We start from the raw sequence: 27674 nt of genomic DNA on the forward strand, positions 1-27674 counted from the left end.
ATTTCTACAAGGGAAATTGGGAAACTCTACAGATCTTGAATTTCCCCACCCCATAGTCCGTGTTAAGCATTTACCAGCATACCACTATCTTAACCTCCACCTTGGCCCAAGCATCTCCCACAATATGACTGATTTGAAAATAAACCTTGATCTAAGTTGGCTTTTCAGTCTGTTGTAACTGGGCCTTGGACCTCTTTCAGGAGCAATTTCATCAGGGTTTCTGTCATATATGATAAATTCAATATCCTTTTGAAATAATGCATCTTCTACCCTGAAGTGGATCACTATTCATTTAAAGCAAAGCAAGGCTCCTTCGGCAGCTCATCAGTCACAACAATGCAAGCACAGAGTAGAATCCAAGTATCCAGCGATCCTGCAACTGGAAGGGATGGCAAATGTCACCCCTCCATGCCCCCGCCATCTTCTCAATCTTGTTTCTTTGGACAATTTCCCCAGCAGGTATCAGTTCAGTCTCTGCATGGACATTCTGATGACAGAGAGATTTCTCCTACACTACGCAACTCTCCAAGCAGAGACTGCAAAATAATACTGACTTTTTGTTTCAACTGGAAAAGAAGAAAAATTCTTTAAAATAAATGAAATTTGTTTTCCTTCCCATTAGTCTAGTTCTGCCCATTGGCATTACCTGGATCAAGTCGAATGACCAATGGGCAGAGCTAGACTAATTTGAAAAGTCTAATGACTTCTTCAGGTATTTGAAACCAGAAATCATATACAACCTCTCTTAATGTCTGTATGTCTTAATAATTCCTCATGGCTGTAGGAACCAGCCTTTTCCGGGTTTAGGTCCCTGTGGTCTCTGTTCAGTTCTCTGGTTGATCAATGGTACTCCAAGAACAAATATAAACAACTTGATTCTGCAGCTGATTCTCCACATTGCAGAGCTGCAGACATCTGCATAACTTCAAAATCGCCTTATTTTGTAGCCTGTTCATGAGGCCAGAAATAGAGTTTGCTGCTAGTAAGGAGCCTGACACAATGATGTTGTGTTTAAAAATGTACTGAAGAAATGTGCAAATATATTCTACAGAGTAAGGTTCCACTAGAACTTAATATCATCCCAAAGAGAATGTTTTGCAGGAACATTCTCAATGATCAATTGAAGGATCCCTTTTGTGGGTTACCTGGGACCACTTCCCCCTGCCTTGGTGATGTTTCTGTTTGTTTTTCCATACTCACATTCTTAGGAGAAAATATACTGAAATTCAAAACTGCTAAAAAATATTTTATGTTATACTTTTAAGAAACCCTGGCTAGGCATGGTGGCTCATGTCTGTGATCTCAGTACTTTGGGATGCCAAGGTGGGCGGATTGCTTGAGCCCAGGAGTTTTAGACCCACCTGGGCAACACAGTGAGACCTCGTCTCCATTAAAAACAAACAAACAAGCAAAAAAACAGCTGGGAGTGATGGCACACTCCTGTAGTTCCAGCTACTCAGGAGGCTGAGGTGGGAGCCAAGATTGCACCACTACTCTCCAGCACTCCAGCCTGGGTGACAGAGTGAGATCCTGTCTAAAAAAAAAAAAAAAGAAAGAAAGAAAAAAAACCCTCTAATGTGTGAAAAATCTGTATTAATAAAAAAAAATTAGGAAGTATTCATTCCCTGAGCCTGGCTGCTGTTGCCTGTGTGTTAATTTATAGATTAATTAATTACTTGACAGAGAAGGCAAAAGTACAAAATGTACAACTAAATTATGAGGTATCAAGGTACCACTGTCAATTAAAAATCAAAAAAAGAAGTCATATTTTACAGCGGAAAGGTCAATGTCAACATCATCATTTCATAGAGGAGAAAACAGAGAGGTGAAGCCACTTGCACAGAGTCACACAGCTTTGCAGAGTAGGGTGGGGTAGGGCAGAGGAGTAGCTTGTCTCTTTCTGGCATGCTGCTGATACAACATCTCAGAGCTGGTGGCATTAATCAGAGGAAACAGAACTTTTGATTTAACCCCACTTTTCATGTACATCTATGATGCATTTCAACAACGAAGAAGCATCTTTTGTACTGTCTGCCAGACAGGGATCCTTACTATTGATATGTTTGAAAGTTAATTACATGGAGGAGTGAAGACGGCACACCCATCTCAGAGACTAACCACCGCAAATGACAAGCAAAAAAGACGGAGCCGTTACAGCGATCATGGTCGGGTTTATTTTTCCCAGACTACCATGTGGGGAGTTAAACATACCCACCCTCAGGTCGGGGACAGGCTCATGATGATGCTCAGGGTAGTGGTGGAGCCCCAGAAGCCTCCAATTTCCATTTTGGACCCATGGAGATCTCCAGGGTGCCTATCACTCTTGGCCCAGGCCTGGGTTTTCCAGGAACTTCCCTGATTGATGTTTTACTGAATATGGTGCCGAAAGTTAGTCACAGCAAGACATTATCTCAGCTGTCTCTGGGCAAATGCTCTCTGAAACCACCACATTGCTTTTAAAGTATCATGGAGAAATGTAGCATTTATGCCTTGGGAGCTAGCTATCTATGCAGAGCTAAAATAGAAAATCTTCTCAAGTTGAGTGTAAACAGATCCTCAACAAGACTGAGACTCTTGTTGCTTGTGGATGTGTGGGGACTGGAGTCAGCTACATTATCACTTGTATTTTTCCTGCCCTTGGGTTGCTCTGTGGAAACCGTTTGATGCCTTCCACAGCTAATGCCCCTAAGGAAAGACCTTAGGCAGATATACACTGAAAGTATACTCATCTGTAGACAGCTGTGGGCAAGGATGCTGGAGTTTAGCATCTCTATTAACTCGCATAATAGTAAAAATGGGAAGCATTGTGCTAACATTTTATTTTTTAGAACAGCTGCAACTATCTAAATTATAATACAATCTTAACAATTTAACATTCAGATACAATTATGCAGAATGAAGTGCACCCATCTTAAGTGTACAGTTTGATGTGTTTTTGATAAATGCATATACTAGCATAGCCAACATCCCATCAAGATATAGAGCATTGCCATCACCCAAGAAAGTTCTTTATGCCTCTCCCTAGTCATTTGAAACTTTCCCTTCTCTACCCACTCTGGGCAGCCATGATTCTCATTTCTAGCTCTAGATCAATCTTGCCTGTTTTTGAGCTTTACATAAATGAGCTAATACAGTATGTACTCTTTTGGCTTATACATTATGCTTTGGAGACTCATTTATGTTTTTGCATGGATTAGTAGTTCATTCCTTTTTACTACTAAGCAGTATTGCATTGAATGGATATATCATGATTTGTTTATCCATTCTCCTTTTGATTTACATTTGGATTGTTTTAGTTTTTGCTATTATGAACAAAGCACCTACTGACATTCCCATAGAGGTATTTTTGTGGAATTTTCATTTCTTTGGGTAAATAGCTAGGGGTAGGCTTGCTGGATCTAAGTTAGTTGTATGTTTAACCTTAAAAGAAACTGTCAAACAGTTTACATAACGCACTCTTAATGAACCTTATTACTTATGAAGTGAGGTCTTCTAAATTTTTTGTCTTTTGATTTTTGTCTTAAATTGCATTGATATTAGATGTGTGGACATTCTTCTGAAATATCTTAAGGATATTGATTAACTGTGTCATTTTAGTAGATCTTTAATGCTTCTGAGTTGTTTATACAAACAGTTCAAAATCTGAATGACTCCCACTAGAAAACCAGAATGATCTCTTTCATGGATCTCTCCCATATTTTTATTGGTCTTCTTTAATGTTTTATACATACAAAAATATGTGGAACATGTGTTAGTTATTAAGCATAATTATAAAATGGAAATTTGTAAATCCATCACTCAATCCAAGAGTGAACACATTTCCAAATTACAGTGGAAACCCATATGCCTAGGAGCTTCTTATCCTATCCAAAGGAATTCACATCCTTCATTAATTCTTTTGCTAAAACAAAAGCAAAACAAAGCAAAAATATTTATTATTTGAAGTAAGGGATTTCTATAACTTTTGAAGTTTTTCTTGCTTTTAAGAGCTTTATCAAAATGGTGTTATGCTGTGTGCGTTTTTGATACTTGTATATTTTTACTCAGTGTGTTTCAAAGATCTGCTCATGTTGTGTGGGGCTGTAGTTTATTTACTTTTGCTGCTAACATTCCTTTCTGTGAATATATCGCAATATATTGTATTACTTGATACTTGTCAGTTGTTAGTTGTGCTGTTTCTCATATTTGCACTTGATGTATATGATATACATTACATTTTTTGGGGAGTCTGGTACATTTAGCAGAATCATTTGAGATGAAACTGTTATCAAGTAAACGGCATTTTTAAGAAATGAAAACAAGCAATAAGTTTCTGCTCCAAAAGAGGGAGAATCTATAAGATACCTGGGTAAAACGGTATAAAATAAAAAGTGTGGTGCATTGACAGTGTGGGTGTAAAGCAAAGACTCCAATTAATTTTTGTCTACATGATTTTATTTCAAGGTTGAAAAACTAAGTTGGACTTGTGTATGTAGAATATAATCACTGAAGAAATACGAATCACATCCTTTGTCCATGTGGTCAAGTTAGAGCCTAAAGACAACCTAAATTTTTGTTCTTTTTTTTTTTTTTCCTAAATATTAAGCTATATAATGACACACTTCCCACTTCACTGTTTAAAATAACAGTATGATTGATTTCCAACTACTTCAGGAAAACACATTTAAAAAATTCACAAATGAAAATCATTTTATTAAAAAAACACACAAAAACAAATAAATCCTACAACCCCTACAAAAACCTGTATGTATTTAAAAATTCTATATACCTCTTTATGTTCTTGGGGACAAATAGGCATATTTATTACTAATACTAAAAATACATTGGGTAGTATTTGAAGATTTTATATTAGCACTAGCCTTTTAAAAATCAGCTCTAAATTTTTGTCTTACAAGTATGTATTAAAAATTCTGAAATCAAGTACAACGAAATTATATATCAGTATTTCTTTGTATTTAACTCCAGAGTGAATCTGTAGGAATCAAGACCAACTTCATGCAGAGAACTTCCTGAAGAAATATTTAAAAATTAGTAGACTGGGCTTTAATTCTTCATGTGTGGTGTCTACTTTTTAAATAATACATTTTAAGTTTAAGATTCTAATACATTTCTTTCTCTGTTAAATCTAGGAACATCTAAAACTGAAACTCTTTGTTTAAAAATCAAGCTGAATTTCAGTTAAACAAAACCATCTCATTATATGAATAACTTTCTTAGGTAAAACAAGGTTTATTTTCCTTCTATACTCTGAATTGAGCTAGAAATTTCCAAGGAGAAAAATGATCTAGGAAACAACTTTAGAAAAAAAGGGCTAAGTTTCCGTTATGATAGCTTTTGACTTGTTTTCAGCTCTTAATTTAAAAAATTATTTACGAACGATGGATACACGTTCTAATGCAGAAATCTTTTAAAATTAGAGAGTAATAAAAGAAACCTACTACCTTCGTTTACATCAGGTCCCCTCTTACCATTCTACCCGATTGTTTATGAGACAACCACTTCTTATCTCGACAATTCACAACTCTTTTATTAGCCATCCTAAAAAAATTTATTATTGACATCAATTAGCCTGAGTCATGAAATCGGACCACATTAAGGGCGACACATGGTCCAATTACTGTTTGTAAAAGTCCACGTATTTCAAATTCCTCTCTCCTGCCATTGCTGGGCTGTTTCCCTCTTTGAGGACCTGGTCTCCGCAGCATTTATTCATTAGATGGCAGTCCTAGGGAAGTCTCGCTTTGGGGAACCTCTCCTCCTGCACATTCAAGAAAACCACCGCGGAGAGTTAGGGTCGGTACTGGTTTCTAGTCACTTACGTAGCAAACGAAGCAAGAGGAACGTGCCCGGGAGGACTCAAGACAGGTGCGGTTGGGTTTTCGCAGTAGCCGCTGATCCCGAGTGCATGCCGCCTGTTCCCGGGTCGGGACCGCAGCCAAGGGAGGCTTCCCGGCCCCAGCCTCCACCCCCTTCTCGGGGCCCCGGACACGCCCCCCAGCTTCGGAGCCCCGCAGCGTGCACGCGCCCCGGCCGCTCCCCACAGCCGCCCACGTGGTGGAGCCCTGAGCCGCGCGAGGCCGCTGAGAGCGCTCGGGGCGGGCCGCTGGTCCGGGAGGCCCCGCCAGCGCGACCCAGCCGAGTCGGTCCCCAGCCCGGGCCCCCACATTTCCTCCCCCGGAGGGAGGGAGGCGACTCTCCGCGTGCTGCCCTCCCCGGCGCCCGCCGCGCCCTCTGGCGGCCGCCGCGGGGACGCGCCCTGGGCACGCGGGGCCGCCTGTCTGAGCCCCCCTTCCGGGGCGCGGGGCCCGACCGGGGGGCTGCGGGGTCCTGTCTCCTCGCGCCACTCCGGGTCGAGCCACGCGGGCCGCGCCCTTCCCCCTCCGCTCCCCGCAACTCCGGGCTCCCCGGTCTCAACGCCGCGGGTGCCCCAGCCTGGCGTGAAAGTGCCCAGCGTAGTAGCCTGGGGGGGTCTTCTTTTTCCCAGGTGCGCCCCTTCCGCCACGTTCGGGCTTTCCAGTACATAGCGAAAAAAATGCCGCATGCACGCACTTATTTATTTTGCAACAGCTGCAAGGAACAATGAAGCTTTTCAAGAACCAGGGAAACGCGCTTTCCAGCCGCGCTGTTGTTGTTTTCAATGAACCTCTCCCAGCACCGCACTCCCCGCCCACCCCTCCCCTCGCCTGCCCACCCCGCCCCTCGCCTGCCTACCCCTCCCCTTCCTAACCTTTCCCTGCCTACCCACCCCTGCCCCGCCGAGACCGGGTCGGCGGCGGGGGCATTGTTTTTGGAGTCGGGCGGGAGGGTAGGGCGCGTGCGGGGTGGCCGGCGCAGTGGTGCACTGGTGGGGGCGGGAGCGGGTGGGCACGCGCGCGTGTCTCTGTGCGCGCGCGGGAGTCGGCGGGGCGGGACATGGGGGCGGCGCTTGCAGTCTCGCGCCCCACGCCTGGGCTCCGCTCCGCACGTCTCGGGGATCCCGGGCTCCGGTTTTTGGCTCGTGCCGGCCTGGGCCGGGCCCTCGGCGCGCCGCTGCTGCGGCGGTGGCCGCTCGAGTGTGCGAGCGGGCGCGTGTGCGCGGACCCGGGCGAGCGCGCGCGCGCGAGCCCCCAGTGTGTGGCGGCGGCGGCGGCGGCGGCGCGGCGAGGCTGGGGCTCTTGTTTACCAGCATTAACTCCGCTGAGCGGAAAAAAAAAGGGAAAAAACCCGAGGAGGAGCGAGCGCACCAGGCGAACTCAAGAGAGGCGGGAGAGCGAGAGGGACGCCGCCAGCGAGCCTGCCCGCGGCCGGCGCTCGCAGACCCTCGGCCCCGCTCCCCGGACCCCCCCCGCGCCCTCCACGCCCCTCCCGCGCGGGGGCAGCTCCACGGCGCGCCTCGCCTCGGCTGTGACCTTCAGCGAGCCGGAGCCCCCGCGCAGAGCCGGCGGCGGCGGGCGGGGGCCGGGCGGGGGCAGCGCGGGGCGGGCGGCGGCGCAGAGCCGGGCGGCGCGGCGGGAGTGCTGAGCGCGGCGCGGCCGGCCCGCCGCTTTGTGTGTGTCCTGGATTTGGGAAGGAGCTCGCGGCGGCGGCGGCGCTGAGGGAGGAGGCGGCGGCGAGCGGAGCCCGGAGGAGGAGGAGGAGGGGGAGCCGCTCATTCATTTGACTCCGGGTTTCTGCCCCTCGCCGGCCTCGCCTGCGACCCGGACTTGGGGCGATCTTGCGAACTGCGTCGCGCCCTCCCGCGGCGGAGGCTCGGGCGTCCGGCCACCTCCCGCGCGGCAAGGGCCGGGCTTGTTTTTCCTCGCCGAGGCAGATTTGGGCTTTGCCCCCTTTCTTTGCAGTTTTCCCCCTTTCCTGCCTCTCCGGGTTTGAAAATGGAGGCCGACGACGCCGACAGCCCGCCCCGGCGCGCCTCGAGTTGCCGACTCCGCCGAGCCCTGGGCCGCTGCTGCCGGCGCTGAGGGGCCGCCCCGTCCGCGCACCCGGAGGGCCCCGGCGGCACCGCCTTCGGAGTATTGTTTCCTTCGTCCTTGTTTTTGGAGGGGGAGCGAAGACTGAGTTTGAGACTTGTTTCCTTTCCTTTCTTTTTTTTTCTTTTTCTTTTCTTTTCTTTTTTTTTTTTTTTTTGAGAAAGGGGAATTTCGTCCCAAATAAAAGGAATGAAGTCTGGCTCTGGAGAAGGGTCCCCGACCTCGCTGTGGGGGCTCCTGTTTCTCTCCGCCGCGCTCTCGCTCTGGCCGACGAGTGGAGAAAGTGAGTATGTGCCCGCCGCCCGCGGCCACTGCGGGAACTTTTCCTTCGAGGGGCTGCGCCCTGTTTGCGAAACCCGAGTTGCCACCGTCGCAGCTGTCGGGCCCCCGGGCTCGGGAGCGGCGGGGCGGGGCGCGGGGTGGCTCTGCCGGGAGGGAGGCTGCGGCGGACCTGGGATCCGGGCTCGTTCGTCTGGAGCCCAGCGGGCCCTGGCTCCGCACATCCCCCGTGCTGGAAGGGCCTGAGGGGCTTTCTCTCTAGTCGTGCCGACAGTCCTGTCCCCCGGCTAGGCTCGAGGACTCGGTAGGGAAGTTGGTGCCGGGGCGGGCACCAAGGGTTCCCAGGCCCCGCGACCCGCACCTCGCCCCTCCGGAGCGCACGAGCCTCTCCGCACATAGCGCTGATCCCATGCGGCGCGAAGGCAGCGGGGACTGCACCCTGGGCCGCACCGCGTCTCCGCTGCTGGGGCTGATCCGGCAGTGGGGAGCAGGCATCCGCCCGGCCCGCGGGGTGCGAGTTGCCCTTGAGGGGGGAGGTGCCCTGCGGAGAGGCCCCGAAGCCCCAGGACACGTCTCCAAGCGCCTGGCGCTGCCTCCCGTCGCCCAACATGCATTTCCCCTCGGGCTCCTAGGGTTCCTGGCCTTGCCCGTTACTTTGGCCCGCTCCTCGTTGGGTTACCTGCCCCTGGCGTCCCGGGGCTGGGCGGTGGGGTGAGGGGAAGCGCTCTCTGGGCAGCTCCCCGGGGAGTGCGAGGCCGGGAGTCTTCCTCAGCTTGTCTTTTACGGGGAGCGCCACTGGGCCCCCAGTTCAGAGGGCTCTGGGATGGCCTCTCAGTTTCTCCCGGGCAGGGGCATGGAGGGGTGCTAGGGCCGCATCCGAATGTGCGTTGGTGGGTGTGTGGTCGGAGCCGACGTGCATTCCGACACACGTGCTCGCAGCGCGGGGTGTAGTCGCCGCCTCACGGGGACACCGAGACGCCCGTCCCTGGCGAGAGGTGTCCTACGCTGTGGGTTTCAGGAGCGCCAGGGTCTGCGGCGGTGGGGGAAGGGTGTTGTGTTTTGCGAGCGCGGAGCCCTGGCCTTGGTTTTGTTGTGGCCGGCGTCGTGTCGCCCTCCCTTCTGCCGCCGCGCACTTCCTTTGTACGCAGTTAATAAGCAGTATCGTTCCATACTCGCTATGTTTTGCAACCTGATAGCTTTTGTTTTGGTGGTGTCGGGTAGGGGTAGGTAGGGAAGCGCGGGGATGCAGGGAGTGGGAACTCCCCCCAGTGTGTACAGCCACAGGAGGTGGGGGGTTTATTCTCAAAAAATTGAAAGTGTGGCTTACTGGTACATTCAAGATAGTGGGGTAATTTGAACACGATTAAAAGTTTAAATGTCGCAGAACTGGGATCGGGAACGGTGAGGGCGTGTTGGTGAGTAATGGTAGCCGAGGGTATGCAGGTGGTGCCGATTAACTTCGAAAAAAATCACGACTGAGCCTTCAAGAGTGAGGGGGAGAAGTAGGAGGCAGCGGAGGTTGTCTGGCCCCATCACTGGGGCAATTCAGAAAGGCTGTTTCTATAAACAAATCCTTAAACGTCTCTTAAGAAATGAGTGCGCGACAGAACGAGAGCAGATCGTGGTTCGCGTGTTTACTGCCGAGTGGGACGCGGACTGGGGCCGGACCTTGCACAGATCTGGGCTCTCATGCTCTTTGTTTTCTAAACTTTAAGCGGACTCGATTGGGCGAAAGCCTTCCGGCTCCCTTTACTAAGTCGTTTAGGTGGTGTTTGAGGGGGACAAAGGAGGGTTTTTTATCTTTAAATGATAAGTACGGTTTAGAAGACACGGGAGAAATAATCCGTTTTATTATGGTGTGCAGTTAAACTGTAGAGCTTCTCTAGTTTTGTGTTTTTAATGTTCTGAAATTCAAAATAGCAGGGATGGCCTTCTCCGACGCAGGAGTCGGGCATTTTAAAATAGGCTGTTTTTCTTTTGGAGTGTTTTTCTTGAAGGATATTCTTTGTGCGAGACGACGGTTTTTGAGAACACAGACAGGAGGGGAGGGGGTGTTTTAATGTATGTTTTTACTCCATGATGCCAAAACTTCCCCCAAGGATCCCTTTACAAGTGGTTAGTTCCTTGAAACCTCATGGGTGGTCAGAAGACACCCCAAATCTCGATTATGGTTTGTTGAAGTCTTGACTGACTCAGTACCTGCCCCTCCCTCCATCTCTGAAATGTGGAGGATTAAAAGCTATGCCTGTGAACGGGCGTTCAGTTTTTAGCCGGGAAGGTGCTAGACCACTTAACTCTGATAGAAATAAGGTGCTGAGCCGTGTCAGGGAGGGCATTCTTTCGGCTGTTGTCTGGTATAGAAATAAAGGCAGGGTGTTGTTGGTTCAGTTGCAGGTATTTTGCTGGCGTAGTGAAACATTAGAGTTTTCTCTTTTAGTGTGATGGCAGTAGAAAGAGTGCTGTTTATCTTAGAAAACTTAGTTTCTGAAGCAAAGGCAGTCATATGGATGTGTTTGTTTTGTATCACCATAATGTGAACCAGAGCATCTAAATGAAGGAGGTTCGGAGGTTCTGAGTGATAGCCAGATAATCTGATGGCTATTTTCTTTCTAAAAAGTCAGCATGCACTTTAAATTTACTGTACCCATCTCCTTAAAAGGATTCAGTCATCTTTCTACCCCAGGCATCCTATTGTCAGAGAAATGTAGGTATGTGAAATGTTGGTGTTTAAAGAAGTTAGTGTTTATTACCAGATGGAGAACCCAGAAAAAGAACGTTTGAAAGAACCTAAACAGCAAATTATAGTTTAGATTCTCTAGAAAGACATAGCGAGTAAATGGTATTTTGTGGAAGGGTGGGGTTTGTGTCAGGATTTAGAATTTAAAAGGTCATATGTTTGATTTGTCGAAAAGATTAGAAAAGTCCAACTCTAAGAAATATGTTAAGGTTGAATAGATGAAGCTTAAAAATATCACAAAAAAGTGAAAGAAGTCAGTCACAAAAGACCACATATTATATGATCCGGTTTATGTGAAATGTCCAGAATAAGCAAATCCATAGAGGCAGAAAGGAGATGAGTGGTTGCCAGGGGCTGGGGGTCGATGGAATGGGGAGTGACTGCTGCTAGTGGGCACAGGGTTTCTTTTTGGGGTGATGAAAATTGTTCTAAAATTAGTTTGTGGTGATGGCTGCATAGCTCTGAATATACTTAAAACCATTGGATTATATATATACTTTAAATCGGGGACTTTAATGGTATGTGAATTACATCTCAATAAACCCGTTTTGGTTTTTTTAGAGAAATGTGCTCAGGTTGAAAATAACTTGTTATGCTACCTTAAATTACATTAAAGTTACTACATATATTTGGCAGGCTGATGTCTCTCTGTCTCTCTTTTCATTTATGAGTTTTTCAGATCCGTGAGTTGCAGCAATACAACAAACTGATAATTGAAGCTTAGCAACTGGGATTCAATCCCCTAGTAGAAATGGGCAAGCAAGAAAAAAAGAATCTTGGTTCTATGTAGCTTCAGTTAGGGATTGAGGAGCTGGATTGAAAAAACACAAATACTGGTGGAAGGCAGATTTTTGACAATAGAAACCTCAACCGAATCTGAAATGATGGTTTTTTCCAAGATAGAGCTTAGTCTGAATGGCTGTTTGTATTTCCAGTTTTATTATGTTTTCCAACAAAGAAATGCTGTTTTAAGATGTTTTAAACGCTCATTTTTTGATATGCCATATTGACCACAAGTGGTTGTAAGGACTGAGGATGAACAGTTCATTTTAATGCAGTATTGTTGTTTTCTTTTCTTTGTAGTTTTATTTTATTTCTTACATAGTTCCAGGGTCTGAGCAGGAGAAAGAAATTTTAGGATGCAGTAGTTTTAAGATACAGTGTTTCAGATATACAGTGATTTTTATAAAATTAAAATTCCTTACAGAACAAAAGATTTTAAAATGTGGCAAAGGCATTTTTGTTTTGAAACTGTGTGCATTTATCCAAATTTACCCTGGCCTTTCAATAGAAAAAGACCTAGAGAATAATTGTTGTTTACATTTGCTTTTCATCTTTGTCTAAGGCTTAGTTTACTAATAAAAATGTTTCCTGCCCTTCCTATTGTTGCAAGATCAGGACAGTAATGAAAATCAACTGTATCATTTTCACTTGTTGCCTTAGAGTTTTTGCCAAGAGGAACCCTCAAGGGACGGTGGTTTCCTTTTAAATCTGGTTTCATTTGTTTCGTAAGAATGTGCTGTAAGAAGCAACTGAATCCAGCCAGCACTTATTGTGCACCTACTGTATGAAAGCTGACCTTGTGCTACTCAGTGCATGAGCCTGCAAAGTCTTGCATGAAACCAACTTTCTTGAAATTCAGATTTTTTTTTTTCAGATTCAGTATAGGATGCAGTTTTCAAGTAGACGGTAGGCAGCATTTTGAAGGTTCTTTTAAAAATATTTCTGTAGACTTAAGACTCTAGTGTTGTTCATCCAGAAGCCTCTACCGTACCGTTTTTGCCTCATTGGTGCTTTCCATTATATGGGGATGCCACTGTAGACCATGACATATAGGTGATGTTAACCCATCTTGACTGGCAGCACTGCCTTTTTTATAACATTGGATATGGCAATGTGATTTAAAAAGTGCAGTATTGTAGTTGCCTTTTTCCAAAAATTAGGAGTCACAGGTGTGTACATGAATGTTGCATGGCATGTTTTGAGTTGTAAGAAAGATGGGACTTATGTCTGAAGTTTTCTGGATTACATATTGCTTAGCTAGCTTTCTAGAAATCGTCGGCATTCATCATTTCAGGGCATTTTATAATTTATAAATAACTTGGTGTTTTTAAAAGCGTGAGGGAGTAAGAATGAGGAGACAAGTCCTGAAAGCTTTTGTTTTTTAGTTGTAAAGCATACAAGATATATTTCTTTCTAGGTTGTGATTTTCTCCAATTTGTTTTCAAAACTCATTTAAAAATCAAACCTAGTTCATGGAAGAGGTATTTGCGCCTGTGGGCGAACTTGCTTTGAACTGCTTTTCTTAGCCAACTTATGACAGGTGCTGAGCCCAGGAGATGAGCTCTTCTCAATTGTACTAAATATATAATAGTTGCACACATGCTAGGGATATAGTTTCTTGATTTCAGTCTCTGAGATGTTCTGAAGGAAAATTCTGAACACTTTAAAGACAACAAAGTTCCTAATGAATGATGCACTCTGATCCCTCCTGGAAAATGGTGTTTGGCATCAGCTTAGCAAGAGGAAGTTTTCCAGTTGTTTGTAAAGATGTGATGTGGCTTTAAGTGGGGAAGGGGGAGGGCAGCAGTCCCAGTGTTTGTGGACACTGAGACCTGTTGACATTTGGGAAGCATAACTGAGTTCCACTATTTGAAAAGATTAAAACTTTGATATATGTACACATCCCCTCATGCCTGCACCCCCATCCCCGAGGGTCTGGAAAAGAATTGATTTGTTCTGAGGAAGGAACATATATTTGGTATATAAAATGGTTAGTAAACAAAGGATCTTTAAAACAAGTTAGACTGTTATCTCAAGAGAAGCATACTTCCTTGGCATAATGTTTTCTTTTGTTAAATTGCTTTAGTTTTATTTGACTCAAAGTATAATAAACAATACGTTTGATTTTGAGACTGTGGATTTTTGAAGACTGTTTTTAAATGGTCAGTTTTACTCATTTGAAAGTCCCAGATAACATTTTTGAAGATTTCTTTCCCTTTTTTCACTGATGCCAGCTTTACTTATGTTTTATTAAATTAATTTTGAAATCTTAAGGAAACATTGATATTTCCTTACTTGAACTGAGAAATAGTTGTTTTCCCCCCCTCTTTTCTTCATCAGTAAATATATGTTGAGTACTTACTGGATGCAGTTCTTTAGGTTTAGAAATTATTTGGTACTATAAAATGTCTTACCATAGTTTTTAAAGATATCAGTCAAACCATAGATGTTACTGCCATGTTATTAAAACAACAACAACAACAACAATAACAGAACTAGTAAGCAAGCTTAAAATTTTTATTTTTCCTGCCCTGGACTATGTATACACACACACACATACACACACACACATATATATGTGTATATATATATATATTTTTTTTTTGAGACAGGGTCTCACTCTGGTCACCTAGGCTGGAATGCAGTGGTGTGATCACGCTTGCTGCAGCCTTGACCTCCCAGGCTCAAGTGATCCTCCCAAGTAGCTGGGACTACAGGCACACACCACCATGCCTGGCTAATTTTTTGTATTTTTAGTACAGACAAAGTTTTGCTATGTTGCTCAGGTTGTACTGAAGTGACCCAGCCACCTCGGCCTCCCGGAGGACTGGGATCACAGGTGCGAGCCACCGCACTCGGCCTACAAGAATTTTTAAACTCATAGATTGCTCTTCTGATTTCACTGGACCACAACAGAAAGTAGTTTCTTTTATGATGAGGGATGAACACCTACGATTGCAAGGTAAGTTGTTGGGCCTTGTGTCCATGGAGCTCACTTGATGGCTGGTGGTCTTGAAGCACTCACATTCTTTGGAGTAGTGGGGTGGCTGGCTAGCCACATGGGGAAGATGTGCACACCTGTAGATGGGGCCATCACACACTGCAGCGATAGCTGGGCCTACCTTATTGCTCACCTGGCTGGGCACAGCGGCTTACGCCTGTAACCCCAGCACTTTGGGAGGCCAAGGTGGGCAGATCACTTGAGGTCAGGAGTTCAAGACCAGCCTGGCCAACATAGTGAAACCCACTTTCTACTAAAAATACCAAAATCAGCCTGGCGTGGTGGCCCGTGCCTATAATCCCAGCCACTTGGGAGCCTGAGGCAGGAGAATTGCTGAAACCCGGGAGGCAGAGGTTGCAGTGAGCTGAGATCATGCCACTGTACTCCAGTCTGAGTGACAGAGCAAGACTCCATCACACACAAAAGATACATATATAAAAATAAAAGTAAATGAATTGCTCACCTGATAATAGTCTGGAAAACATCTTTTTTTTTTCCCCCCCATATTTTTAAAGACTTTAGAAAGTAGTCTTGCTAATCCGGAAAGTTCTTGTGGGCAGGAGTTTGAAACTTTTGAAACTTTGTTTTGTCTCACTCCGCACTCTTAGCCCCCTTAATACCACAGGTCTCTACTTCAGTAAGAGTTACATAATACAAATGCCATTTGTTCAAAATTGTGTATCTCCATCCATCCATCCATCCATTGTCCAAATTCTGAGAGTTTGAAATACATCGTTGTTGCTGTTTTGTATCCTTTTGTTCAGCAATTTTTTTTTTTTTTTTTTTTTTTTTAACATGGCACTAGCTTTCTCAAACTGGCTTTGGAATTATTTGTCAGTTTAAAAATCAATACCACTTTAAAAATTACTCTTGACCTGGGAGAACAAATATATTTTGATAGTTGTTAGAGCATAAATATTTTATAGAGCATAACTTGAAAAATTTCCTGATATGTTTTGAATGCTTACTTTCAGTTTGTCCTCTGCTTTAAAAAATGTAGTCGTGATTAGTCTCTGTAAAGTTGGTTATTGGGAATGCTTGATTATGTAAATGAGACATCACCAATTTAAGTCAGCCAAAGTTTAGTCAATAGAACCTTAAAGAACAGAAGCCTGATGGCAATTAAGGAGAGATGAATTTATTTATAAAAGTTTTTCCCAAATTCAAAGTGCCTTAGTGACCTTTGATAACTTCCTGGAAAAAGTAGGAAGCGTGGAGAGAAATTCCAGGTAGGAGCCCATGATCCAATTGACTGCATCAGCTTAAAAAGTGTTTTCTAAGTCATTAGCTATTCTGTCTAGATTATAAAATCCTCCTCAGTTGTGTCCACATTTATCTGTGTTGTCCTGTATTTATTTTCTTTACCTCATTTCCCTGAGTCTCATTGTAGTGGGATAATACACAAGCTTACAGACTCAGGACTTTAAAGAGAAGCACAGATTGCCACAAAAACAAATGATCGCAGAGACCAGTAGCAGCAGAGGGAGATCTGCTGTTAGGCTTCCCTTAGTTCTGTTGTCTGATTTCTGTGGGTAATGAGTTCACTGCATATGTTAGGTCATAACATGATATCGTGTAGTCCGTAGGAACTTTTGTTATGATAGCCTTTCTTGGTCAGGTGATACAATTGGGATTTTCTTTCTCCCATGCACCTCAGTAAAATTTTCAGCAATAGAGATTGGCTCAGGATGGAATTTGTGGTTCAATTTCAGTTCTGTAGCCTGTCCTTTTCTGGGGAGACTCGTTAATTGAATGTTTCCTTTCAATCTCACTGAGTCACTTGAAATCGCTCGGATTCACCCCTATTCCTGGCTCCAGCCTGGTCCAGTGCAGACCTGCATTGACTCTGACTACATGCTGAGTTGGCCTCTGAACCAGTTCCTGTACCATCCCCTTGGTTTGATGGACTTGCCAGCTCCAAATAGCATGTGCCTCTTGTGGTCCTAGAATCAAGTCCAAGGTCCTTAGAATCAAGTGATGAAACAAGTCCTTAGTAATCCTTTGCTATAGGGATCCACTGTTAGTTGCCAGTACTCCCCAGCATCTGTGCATTAGCTTGATGGAAAGTAAGCCATGCTATGCTGGTCTCCAAGTTTTTGCTTCTGCTGTTTCCATAGCTGAGAATGTTTTTTCTCTTCACTACTCTGCTACTTCTTCCACCCTCAATACTGAATAGCAGAAAGTGCCACTTAAGAGCACAGGAAGGCCACCATAGCTTTAATTTCTCCTTAGCTGCCAATTAGTTCTTTGGTCCTAAAGTTACTAACTTTTCTGAGTCTTGATAGAAATGTGGAGACTTACAAATATTTGGGGGAGACATTTCTCCTTTTCTCACTAAACAACAGAATGAAAACATTTTCTAACATGTTTAGAAAACCAAAGTCACAAGAAAAATTGTGAGGAAATAGGATAGGTTTTTAAAATTGAAATAATTTCCAAGTTTCAGGTGGATCTGTAAAATAGGGACAAGATCATAACTTTCAAAAGGCAGAATACTAGGTCAGGTGATTCCTTTCCCCCATATACCTTTTCTGTGATTCGAATAGATCAGAGATCCATCTTTACATTTCCAAATCAAATTCCTTCTCCTTCTTGAAGGTTTTTGGGATCTCCCTAACTTATATATCTACTTCCCCATTACTCCTTCTGAGTTCATAACCCACAGTTTTGTTGGTTGACAGTGATTCGTTTTGTCTTGTTCCTTGCTTGTAATTTTATTAGGACCGTGGAGCCAAAGTGGCTGGTTTGAATCTGAGCTCTCCAGTAGCTAAGCTCACAGGCAAATAATTTAATCTTCTTGTGCCTCAGTTTCCTCATCTGTGAAATTATAATTTTAATATAACCTACTTTAACATTCATAAAAATCAAACAAATTCATACATGTGTCAAGTGCCTAGAACAGAACCTGGCACCTGGTATTAAGCCCTCAGACTTCAGCTGCTAATGCTCTTAGGGATGTGACATCCTTGAACAGAGATGTTCTTTGGATAGAAATATAAGGCTGACTTGATGTTTGGTTGCCCTTGCCATTTAAATATGGTATAGAACCTGGCACATAGGTGCTCAATAAATGTATAATAATACTTTATTTTGGTAAGGTGCTTATTAACAAGATGGCATGCTACTTATTAAGCAGTTGTGATTTTTTTTTATAGCAAACGGTAGTCACCCCCTGCAGTTTGCCTTCCATTTCAAAGATCTGTTTATTACATGTTCCCCCTTAATCTTTTCATTTGTCAATTTCTGCTCACACCTGAGAGGTGTCCAGTGTGCACTTTGCCCATCTCACCAATGCTTAGGCTCCATCTAGTGGCCAGAACGGAAATTCAGCCTATTCGGTGACTGAATTAACAGTGCCCCGAGGAGGAAGATAGTGATCCCAACCCACTCTCTGGCTTGCTTCCTAGGGACTGATTGCAAGAAAATGTGGATACTACAGGCTTCTGAAGAAATCACTGGGCTACAGTTTTGGATTAAGGTTACTCTACTGTGTCAGTGCGAGCTATGCTGAGAGAATTAGGGTCTTCTTAAACGATGCAGTACTGCACAGAGCTGTTATACTTAGTGTTTCTTTTACAGTTAGAGTTTTAAGATACTTTTACAGGACTTTAATAAATTTAATAAATTTAAAGCTCCAAAATATTTATTTTGAGATTAGAGATTTAAAAAACACTGCTGATTTCATTTGGAAAAATACAGCAAGATTGCCCTTCCATCGCTCTATTTAAATAGGTAGTAACACTTTCATTATCATTCTCTTATCTCTCCCCTTTGGCTATTCGATGTGGTTAAGATGCTCGCCAGCCAGAAATACTGACAGAAAATAAGAATAAAAACATCCAGGATTAGTGTTAGGTCCCACATGGTCTGTGTTTCATTAGCTAATTTTATGTATTTTCTTTCATGTTTTATTGATATTTTCAGAATCTTTCTTGTTGAGATTACTCAAAATATATAGCGGGTTATTTAGTTATACATGTCAAAATCCTTAAACCTGTTTCCCCATAATTGCCTTTTATTATTTTTAATTTGGAATTCTTTGGCTATCAGAGAGAACTTCAGCCTCCCTTCCTCCCAGACATTTTGAACAACTCAGGTTATACTCATTCTTGTCTCTTTGTCTTGGCAGGTGGAAGCCCCTCTGCTTGGAATAGCAAACAATACTACCAGCTTGCCCTCTGGGAAGCTCCTTTAAGAGTTAGCTGTAATTTCACCCTCTCTCTGGCCTTCATTCTGCATGCAGAATGATTGCACTGACTTGGTCTCTTGCTATACCTCCTATTTGGGCATCTCCCCCAAATGGTACCTTGGTTATCTTTGAATTCCCAGGAGGTGGCCCAGTGCCTGGCGCGTAGGAGGAGCTGAAGAAACTGAAGACTTCTTAAAGGGATACTCCCCATTCACTTTGAAGTGCTTTTTTGTACACATTTATTTTCATCTAATCATTGCACCTCTGCCAGCTGAAACATTTTATCACACCAGTTACTGCTGCATGGAACTTGAAGTAATAAAATTATCTTTAAAATCATTGTTTCATTAGGTTTTTTGTACATTGAGGTGAATTAAAAAATTAGAACTCCAGCCGGGCGCGGTGGCTCAAGCCTGTAATCCCAGCACTTTGGGAGGCCGAGACGGGTGGATCACTAGGTCAGGAGATCGAGACCATCCTGGCTAACACGGTGAAACCCCGTCTCTACTAAAAAATACAAAAAACTAGCCGGGCGAGGTGGCGGGCGCCTGTAGTCCCAGCTACTCAGGAGGCTGAGATAGGAGAATGGCCCAAACCCGGGAGGCGGAGCTTGCAGTGAGCTGAGATCCGGCCACTGCACTCCAGCCTGGGCAACAGAGCGAGACTCCGTCTCAAAAAAAAAAAAAAAAAAAAAATTAGAACTCCTGGAACAGTCATTTGTGAGTCTGGCCTTGTGTCCAGATCACCTCATCCCTGTGGATGGAGACTTTGTTCCATAAGTTCCCTATAGATGTAATGAATAATTCATTGGCACCAATTTATGTCTGTAATGTGCTTTTAAACCTTCGTGGAGCTGGGTACCTGAGGAGGAAGCATCTGCAGGCTGGACTCGGCTGCCTGGTGGTCTCCGGAGTGGCCTGATGCAGAGGGCCAGGGTGGCATCTCAGAAAGTCGGGTGGGTGCTTGCACACCTGCTGACCTTGAGTGACAGGGTGGACCTAGGTCATTTCACAGGCCCTTCCAGCCTTCAGATCTCAAAACACTAGGCAGAGAGAGAGAGAGAGATTTTAGGGAGATGTGGTTGGAACTAGCAGAATTACCATGTATGGAAGTTGGCTTCTATTTCTTGCATTGTTTTCTTGGTGAGGCCAGTAAACTTTTGCATTAACTCCTGGGAGGGACAGTAGCAAGGTCCTAAAGATCTCTTTATCACTTAAGCATCCTTCCCAACCCTGCCGGTTTTGGTTGCTGGTGAGGGCCTTTGACAGTCTCCTGGTGGGGCCCTTGGAGACGATTTGAGACAGGCCAGCTCCCTACCTCTGGACAAAAGAAAGTTTACTTGTCTAGGTTGATGTAAAGAGGACTCCTGAACTTAATGAACACCTTAGAAATTATCGTTAAAGTCTCCTCTCCCGAGGAGCAGGGTGGGATATTTCTTGCAGAAAATGTAAACATAATCATTTGAAGCTGGAATGTTAATTTTCAAAAGCAGCTTGTAAAAAAACATCTTGTGAAATTCCCATGTGAATGCTGAACCGGGTGGATGTGAACTTACCTAGACAGCCTGGCCTGCCTTTGCTCTGCTCTTCTCTGTGGGGTTCGCACATGTGCAGGGCTTCCTTTGAAGCCTTGTCCTCTCAAACAATTCACTGTCTCCTTCTCTCTCATGCATGGAGGCATATTGGAAAGGGAGCTCCAGGCCTCAGTGTCTCTGCCTGTGATTGGAATAACACTGCTCTAGCAGGGATGCCATGAGAATTAGCAATAGATAATGTATCCAATCTGCCCAGCAAAACTGGCAAATAGAAAGCATCCAATAAATGGATGCTTTTTTCTTTTTTTCTCTTCCTCATGGTGGGTGGCCCTAATGGGCTCTCTCTGGGGCTTCCAGTCCTCCTTTCCCACAACACCAGGGCATTGCTGCCATTGCTGCCAGTTGAAGAGGGCCGGTTTTTTTTTTTTTTTTTTTTTTTTTTTAAAGACAGGGTCTTGCTCCGTTGCCCAGGCTGGAGTGCAGTGGTACAATCTCCGCTCACTGCAACCTCTGCTGTATTGCAACCTCTTCCTCCCAGGTTCAAACAATTCTTGTGGATCAGCTTCCTAAGAAGCTGGGATTACAGACGTGTGCCACCATGCCTGGCTAATTTTTGTGTGTCTGTGTGTGTGTTTTTTTTTTTTTTTTTTTTAAGTAGAGACAGGGTTCCGGCATGTTGGTCGGGCTGGTCTCAAACTCCTGGCCTCAAGCAATCCACCTACCTCGGCCTCCCATAGTGCTGGGATTACAGGTGTGAGCCACTGTGCCTGGCCAAGGAGGGTCTTTTTTTGCACATCTACAGTGAAAGGTTTGAGCCCAGAAATCTGAGTCTCAGGTCATTGAAACCACTAAGTAACCGCCTTGCTTCTCTGTGCCTGAAGAGAAGGGGTTTTTAGGTTAACCAGGCTGACTGGTTCAAGGTCATGTCCCTACCTGTGGAGGGGGAGTGGGAGTGGAAGGTGAGTGGTGACAAAGAGTATGGAACCCTGTTTCTGATATGTAGATTGAGGGCCTCCAGTGGTTTTCTGCTCCATGGAAAGCATGTGAACGAATATGATATATATTTGTTTCTCCTCAAGGAGCTTGCTGTCTAGTTGGGACAACTCAACTACTGGTGGAGAGTAACAGACGCTATCAGTTTAGTGCTAAGTTATGGGATGCTGAGTGGACAGAAGTGTGTGGGCTGCAGGCAGTGGGGTCACAGAGCTGCAGAATGGCTTGAGAAGCTTTAAGGAGGATGTCTTGACTTCAGTGTGCCCTAAATATTTGACTCTGGAGATCCAAGGAGGCAGCTCCCCAGGAGAGGAAGGGACCATGTGTGGTGTGGGTGGCAGTGTGCACTGATGGAGTGGAGAGGGTGTCAGAATCCATTGTGTGCTGGGAAGAAATTGACTGCTGGCTAGAGAATGGGGAGCTTTGAAACCTTTGCACCATTGCAGTGGACCTGCTGAGAAGGGTGTTCTGGGGAGGCTGCTCTGGCCTCTCGATGGAGTCAGGATTAGGGGACAGATAGACACCCTAGTGTGAGCCAGTGATGGTATAGATGAGGGAGGCAGTGAGGACAGGCTCAGGGAGGGACGTGTTGTCTCTAGACCTGAGACCAGGGAAGCAGGAATGGGCTGGACAGGTTGGCCCAGCTGAGGGAGGTGACTGGTGAGACAGGGGTCCTCAGTGTGAGGGGCTGGGTTGCCAGAGAAGCTGTGGGCTGGGGTGATTTGTCGAGAGAGAGGTCCCAGTGGATGGAGAGGCAGGACCTGCAAAACAGGTTGGCTGCAGGACTGGTGGGAGTAGCACAGAGCAGCTCCCAAGGAGACACCTGGCACTTTTAAGGCATGGAATGGAGAGAGCTAGGGGAGCAAACCTGCAGTGAGGTAATTCACATAGCAAAGTTCTCCGGAAACTGCAGTGTTCAACTTTTTTAAAAAAATAGCTGAATGTTAGAAAAGTGGAAGAATTCTCACCTTTATTAGGGGCATCATGGGTACCTGGTAGCATCAAGGGCCAGGGTTAAAACCCGTGGAGTAATACGCCCTCCTAATGTGTTCCTCTCCTCTAAAAATGAAGGTGAAACCGTTTCAGGTGAGCGCTCTTGTTGTTCATTTGCTGGGGCACTGCTTTCTGGCTTTTAGAGGAGTCCAGGCTGGAGACTGACCCCTGCCTTTTTCTGAGTTGGGCCGACTGGGCCCAAGGCTGGTTCTGGGTCGGGCCAGGCTGATGCAGTGGCCTTGGATTTCCTGAGGCTGGGAGAGGGATGTGGCCTCTGCTACCCTGCAAGAGCTGGCCAACGTGGCAGGGCTCTTTCCGGTCCTTACCATGCAAGTGGAGAGGAACAATTTGTTTAAAGAGGGGTGCCAGCTTCGCATCCAGGCCTGGACTTTGCTACTGATGCTTTTGAACTTGTATTGATTTATGTTTGTAAACTGACTAGACACATTGTGGTTCTTGATGAGAAGCAATTGCCCATCCTTAGTCCACTATTAGTGCCACTCGCTGGGTGCTGCCTGTTCTGCCACTGTTTGTTTTCACTTGACAAATAACATTAAAAAACACAATAATGCAAGAGACTTCCTGGGAGGGTGATATCATTTGGCCTGCGGGCTTTGTAATACTTTCCAGCTATTAGGAGAGTGAAGTCTGAATTTTCAATTGTGTTCACCTGTTGGAGCAAGTAGAGTTTAAGTGTTTCAGACAGTCTCTGCTTTTCCCAACTAGCAAGCAGGCCTTCTACCTTTTCTCCCAATCTTGTTTGATGGCACCATTCCCTTCTGAGATTAGGATTAGAGTCCGGAGCCAGATAATTAGAAGTCTACTGATGGGTTGTACCGGGGGCACATTATTTACCTTCTCTGCTCTCCTTTCCTTATCTGTAAAATGGAAGATAATCTACCCATCAGACAGGGCACAGTGGCTCACGCCTGTAATTCTAGAACTTTGGGAGGCCAAGGAGGGGGCGGATCACTTGAAGTCAGGTGTTCGAGACTAGCCTGGCCAACATGGTAAAACCTTGTCTCTACTAAAAATATAAAAATTAGCCAGGCATAGTGGCATGTGCCTGTAATCCCAGCTACTCGGGAGGCTGAGGGAGGAGAATTGCTTGAACCTGGGAGGCGGAGGTTGGAGGTTGCAGTGAGCCGAGATCGCGCCACTGCACTCCAGCCTGGGCAACAGTGAGACTCTATCTCAAAAAAAAAAAAAAAAAAGGTATCACCCATCTTGGAGGATCGTTACCAGTACTTCATGAGCGGAATACATGCACATTTCTTAGAACCTAGGGCTTATCATAAACACTAAGAGTTAAGTGATACTGTTGCTAAGGATAGAGGAAATACACATTAGAAGTTATTTACTTTCTTTAAAAAAAAAAAAAAAAGTATCCTTTGGGTGCGTATTGATTCTGATGTTTTGCTCCTAGCTACATTTGCCGTTTTTTTTTGACTGCAGAATTAGGAACCCAGCTTCATTTTATGTAAAGAGAGTTTGACAAGCACTCCGTTGGGGATAGCAACACAGCTCCCTCCTTTTCTGTCCCTGTCTCCCTCCTGACTCTGCATCTGCCTCAGGGGTGAAGCATCTTCCTCCAGGAAATGGGTCATTTGGATTCCAAGGCCCTTTTGAGAAGGCCACCAGGTCAGGGATCACGGTTGTGGATCATTCACGGATCAATGTGAACTGTGGATGTCCCTTGGTCCTTCAGTCTCTTCCTTCTTCAAGGAGAGGTAGGTAATTGGGGGTCATGTGGCCTTCTGGGGAAGAGCCTGGTCACGAGCATGAGGGATGTGAGTGGGACTTTGTTTCCAGCCAAAATGTAGGGCACAGGATCTGAAAAACACTTAGATTAAGTATCTGCAAAACAAGTTAGGGTATTTTAAATTGAAGGTGGAGAAACCCGAGAACCTGTGCCCTTTGTACATTGATGGCTGCTTGCAAGGATGAGTGTCCCCAACTGGAGCAGGCCCCCCAGCTGCCAGAGCAGGAGAAGGCTTCAGTCAGGTGAAAGCCAGCTGCAGTATGTTGCCTGATGCAGGATGGTGAGAGAAGGAGCTGCTCTCTTGCTCTGCTCCCTGGATTGCACAGGGTCTTCCTAAGACCAGAATTCAAGGTTAGTCCTGTTTAGGCAACTTGGTAGATGGGCTTGAATGGTCTTGCTAAGAGAATGTTGCCTATGGTGGTATTTGCAAGGAAAATAAAGTGTTTTGAGCCCAGACTAACCAGTTTAACAATGCTAGTAAGTAAAGATACTGTTTGCTTTTTGTGATGAGAGGTCTCTTAGGAGGAGGAGGAGTTATTATTTTGATTTAAAACTTATTCCTTGAGGCGAATAGGCACATGAAAAGATGCTGAAAGTCACCAGCCATCGGTGAAATGCAAGTCAAACCCACAATTGGTACTTCATACTCATTAGTATGGCTATTACCAAAGACAGCAGATGATAACAAGCATAGGCCAGGATGTGGAGACTTTGGAACCCTTGTGCCTTACGGGTGAGACTGTGAAATGGCACAGCCACTGTGAAAGATGATATGGTGCTTCCTCAATAAATTCATCATAGAATTGCCATATAATCCAACAGTTCCACTTTGGGGTATATGCCCAAAAGAAGTGAAAGCAGGGGCTCGAACAGATATTTGTAGACTCATGTTCACGGCAGCAAATAGTTCAAAATAGCCAAAAAGTGAAAGCAACTCTAGGGTCCATCCATAGATGGATGGATAAACAACATGTGGTATATCCATACAATGGAATATAATTCAGCCTTAAAAAGGAAGGAAATTCTATGATGTGCTAGTGTCTTTGAACCTTCATTGAAGATACTATGTGAAGTGAAAGAAGCCAGTCACGAAAGGACAAATACTGCATGATTCTTTCCCTTACATGAGGTATGTAGAGTAGTCACATTCATAGAGATAGAAAGTAGAATGGCGAGGGGCAGTGAATAGAGGCTCAGGGGAGGAAGCAATGAGGAATTGATGTTTAATGGGTACGGAGTTTCGGTTTGGAAACATGTAAAAGTTCTAGAGATGGATGGTTATGGTGGTTGAGCAACCTTGTGAATCAATGTCAGTGAACTGTACACTTAACAAGGGTTAAAATGTTAAGTTCTTTGTTGTGTATATTTTACCACAATTTTAAAAAGCTTATTTCTCAATTGTTTATGCGAGTATATGCTTGGAATAGTGGGGGAGACAAATTCAAGGAGACCAGTCCTTGTCCTTGGCAGTCCTAGGTACTATGGGATCCCTGCGGGGGAACTGTGAGGTCAGGAAAGACCTTGAAAAAAAAGTGCAGGTTTGAGCTGAGTCACGAGGAATGGGTCTGTTTTCCATAACAAGAGATAGTATTGCAGATCATATTTTTCTTTCAAGGAAAGCAAGTCAGGAGTCAAACTCTCATGCCACCGTAGTCACAAAATGAAATTTATTACTGATCAGCCATGTGACGTGTAATTCCTTTTTCATTTTCTTTTCCAGAAGAGAGAATTATTTAGATGTTTGGTTTCCTCACTGATTATGATTATACTGAAAGTTTTTCATTTGTTTTGACAACTCAATTTTTTTTAGTGTAAATGGACTCCCTCATTACAGAGCGGTGAGCCCTTGAAAGAAAGGGATTGACCTCTGCAGACAAGAATCTGAGTGTCCCAAAAGTAGAAGAGGGCTAGAGGCTTCGCCTTACAGGTGAGGAAGCTTGGAGGGATGCGCAGCTTGAGATCCTGGCACGCATGCTGCGTGTCGAAGGCCAGGTCCGCCTGTCGGCCTTTCCAGCAGGTACTCTCTGGGGCTGTTTTTTTCTGCTTGGTTGTCATCCTTTGGTTTAACCAGGCGCCAGGGCTCAGGCCTGGACCTGCTGGATTCCAAACAAGACTTTGAGGTGGCTGAGCTTGTCTGGCTTCCAGAGGAGCTTTCTCTGTCCCGCCTAGAGGAGTGGTTCACCTTGGTCTGGGACCAATGGGAGGAATCCTGCTGCTGGCAGCTGGTCTGTGCCTGGAAGTTGGACTTGGATTTTCTGTGTACCTCCAAAGCAAACTCGAATGACCACTTTCATCCTCCCCTTTTGCTTGTTTGTGTATGTGCTTGTTTTGCCTGGTCATCAGGCAGGAGGTGGTGTCAGATAATGAGAGGTGTGGCTCTTCCCTGAGTTGGTTCTCTTACAGGGCTGTATGGATGTCTTAGCTCAGATTGCTGTGACAAATTACTGTAGACTGAGGGCTAAAACAGCAGACTTATGTTTCTCACAGTTCTGGAGGCTGGAAGTCTGAGATCAAGGTGCCGACCAAATTTGGTTTTTGATGAGGGTCCATTTCTTGGCTTGCAGATGACAAATGTCTTGTCGTGTGTCCTCTGGTCTCCTGTTTATGTAAGGGCATTGTTGCCATGATGGGGGCTCTACCCTTGGGACCTCATATAAACCTAATTACCTCCCTAAGGCCCCACCTTCAGATACCACTGAGGGTATTTGGGGTTGGGGCTTCAGTATATGAATTTGAGGGGACACAGTCATGTAGTTCGTAATAGTGGAGCAGTTTGCCATAGTGAAGGGATCTCAAGACCAGGACACTCTATGGAAGTTCTTGGCCAGGTCTGAGAGTTGGTTACAGATTATTAAAATTTACATGGAATCCAGTACTTGAAAGTACATGTCTTCAGCATGGCACTGAGCACATTCGCCTCCTTAACTAAATGCCTGAAATGTTTAGTGCACCTTCTGAGCACCCCATTGCTTTTCTTGAAGTGAATGCAGTTTGATAGGAACTGAATTATTGAGAAATTGTATATGACCCCATTTCTCTCATTTTAGGACAAATAAGTTGCTTATTTTAAACTCTGCAGGAGCTACATAGAGGAAGTTATATTCCAGGAGAGCTTAAATTTCACTCTTTGAAAACTCTGTTCCATGTAAGTACATTCCTTCTCTCTCCCCTCCTCAGTGAGCACACATACCCATCCGATCTGTGGAATTCAATTAAAAGCAGCTCCTTTTGACCCTCCCCAGGGTCTGTTTTGTAAAGCTGACACCAGCATCAGTGAGTTGGAAGGGTTGACACAGAAGACAGACTTACTGCTGCAGCCCACTTCAGAGCCCTCAGTGGTACTTCTTCCTCTCCCAGCAAATCCAGAAGGCTGGGAAGGTGATTGTGAATTGTTTATAAGCATTAACTGTTTACCAGTCATACTTGCTATTTTAAATCTGACCCTGCTATTATGTTG

At 45.0% G+C, this 27674-nt stretch overlaps 2 protein-coding genes across 4 annotated transcripts in view; one reads left to right on the plus strand and one right to left on the minus strand.

The window, feature by feature from the left end:
• Positions 1-3360: 3360 nt before the first annotated feature.
• LOC141407248 (uncharacterized) lies at positions 3361-6556 on the minus strand. Its single transcript, XM_073996807.1, has 2 exons — positions 5847-6556; positions 3361-5758 (listed from the first exon to the last, which is right to left on the minus strand). Exons 1-2 carry the CDS (start codon positions 6539-6541, stop codon positions 5713-5715), a joined length of 741 nt encoding a protein of 246 aa, XP_073852908.1. The 5' UTR covers positions 6542-6556; the 3' UTR covers positions 3361-5712.
• Positions 6557-7115: 559 nt separating this feature from the next.
• Positions 7116-27674, plus strand: part of IGF1R (insulin like growth factor 1 receptor) — a 319076-nt gene continuing 298517 nt past the window's right edge. For 2 of the 3 annotated variants that reach the window (XM_005560575.5, XM_005560576.5), the window contains exon 1: positions 7116-8229. In XM_005560575.5, the coding sequence (XP_005560632.1) occupies positions 8136-8229 (94 nt within the window). In that variant the 5' untranslated portion in view covers positions 7116-8135. Of the gene's footprint in view, positions 8230-9402; positions 9641-27674 lie in introns of those variants that run through there. The other variant, XM_073996803.1, reaches the window with a different exon arrangement.

This window comes from Macaca fascicularis, chromosome 7 (genome assembly GCF_037993035.2).
Source record: "Macaca fascicularis isolate 582-1 chromosome 7, T2T-MFA8v1.1".
Lineage (NCBI taxonomy): Eukaryota > Metazoa > Chordata > Mammalia > Primates > Cercopithecidae > Macaca > Macaca fascicularis.

Coding starts and splice junctions, on each gene's coding strand:
- LOC141407248 (XM_073996807.1), bottom strand. CDS start 6,541: ATGCGGCATTTTTTTCGCTATGTACTGGAAAGCCCGAACGTGGCGGAA. Junction 5,759..5,846: donor CCTGTCTTGAGTCCTCCCGG/GCACGTTCCTCT, acceptor TTGAATGTGCAG/GAGGAGAGGTTCCCCAAAGC.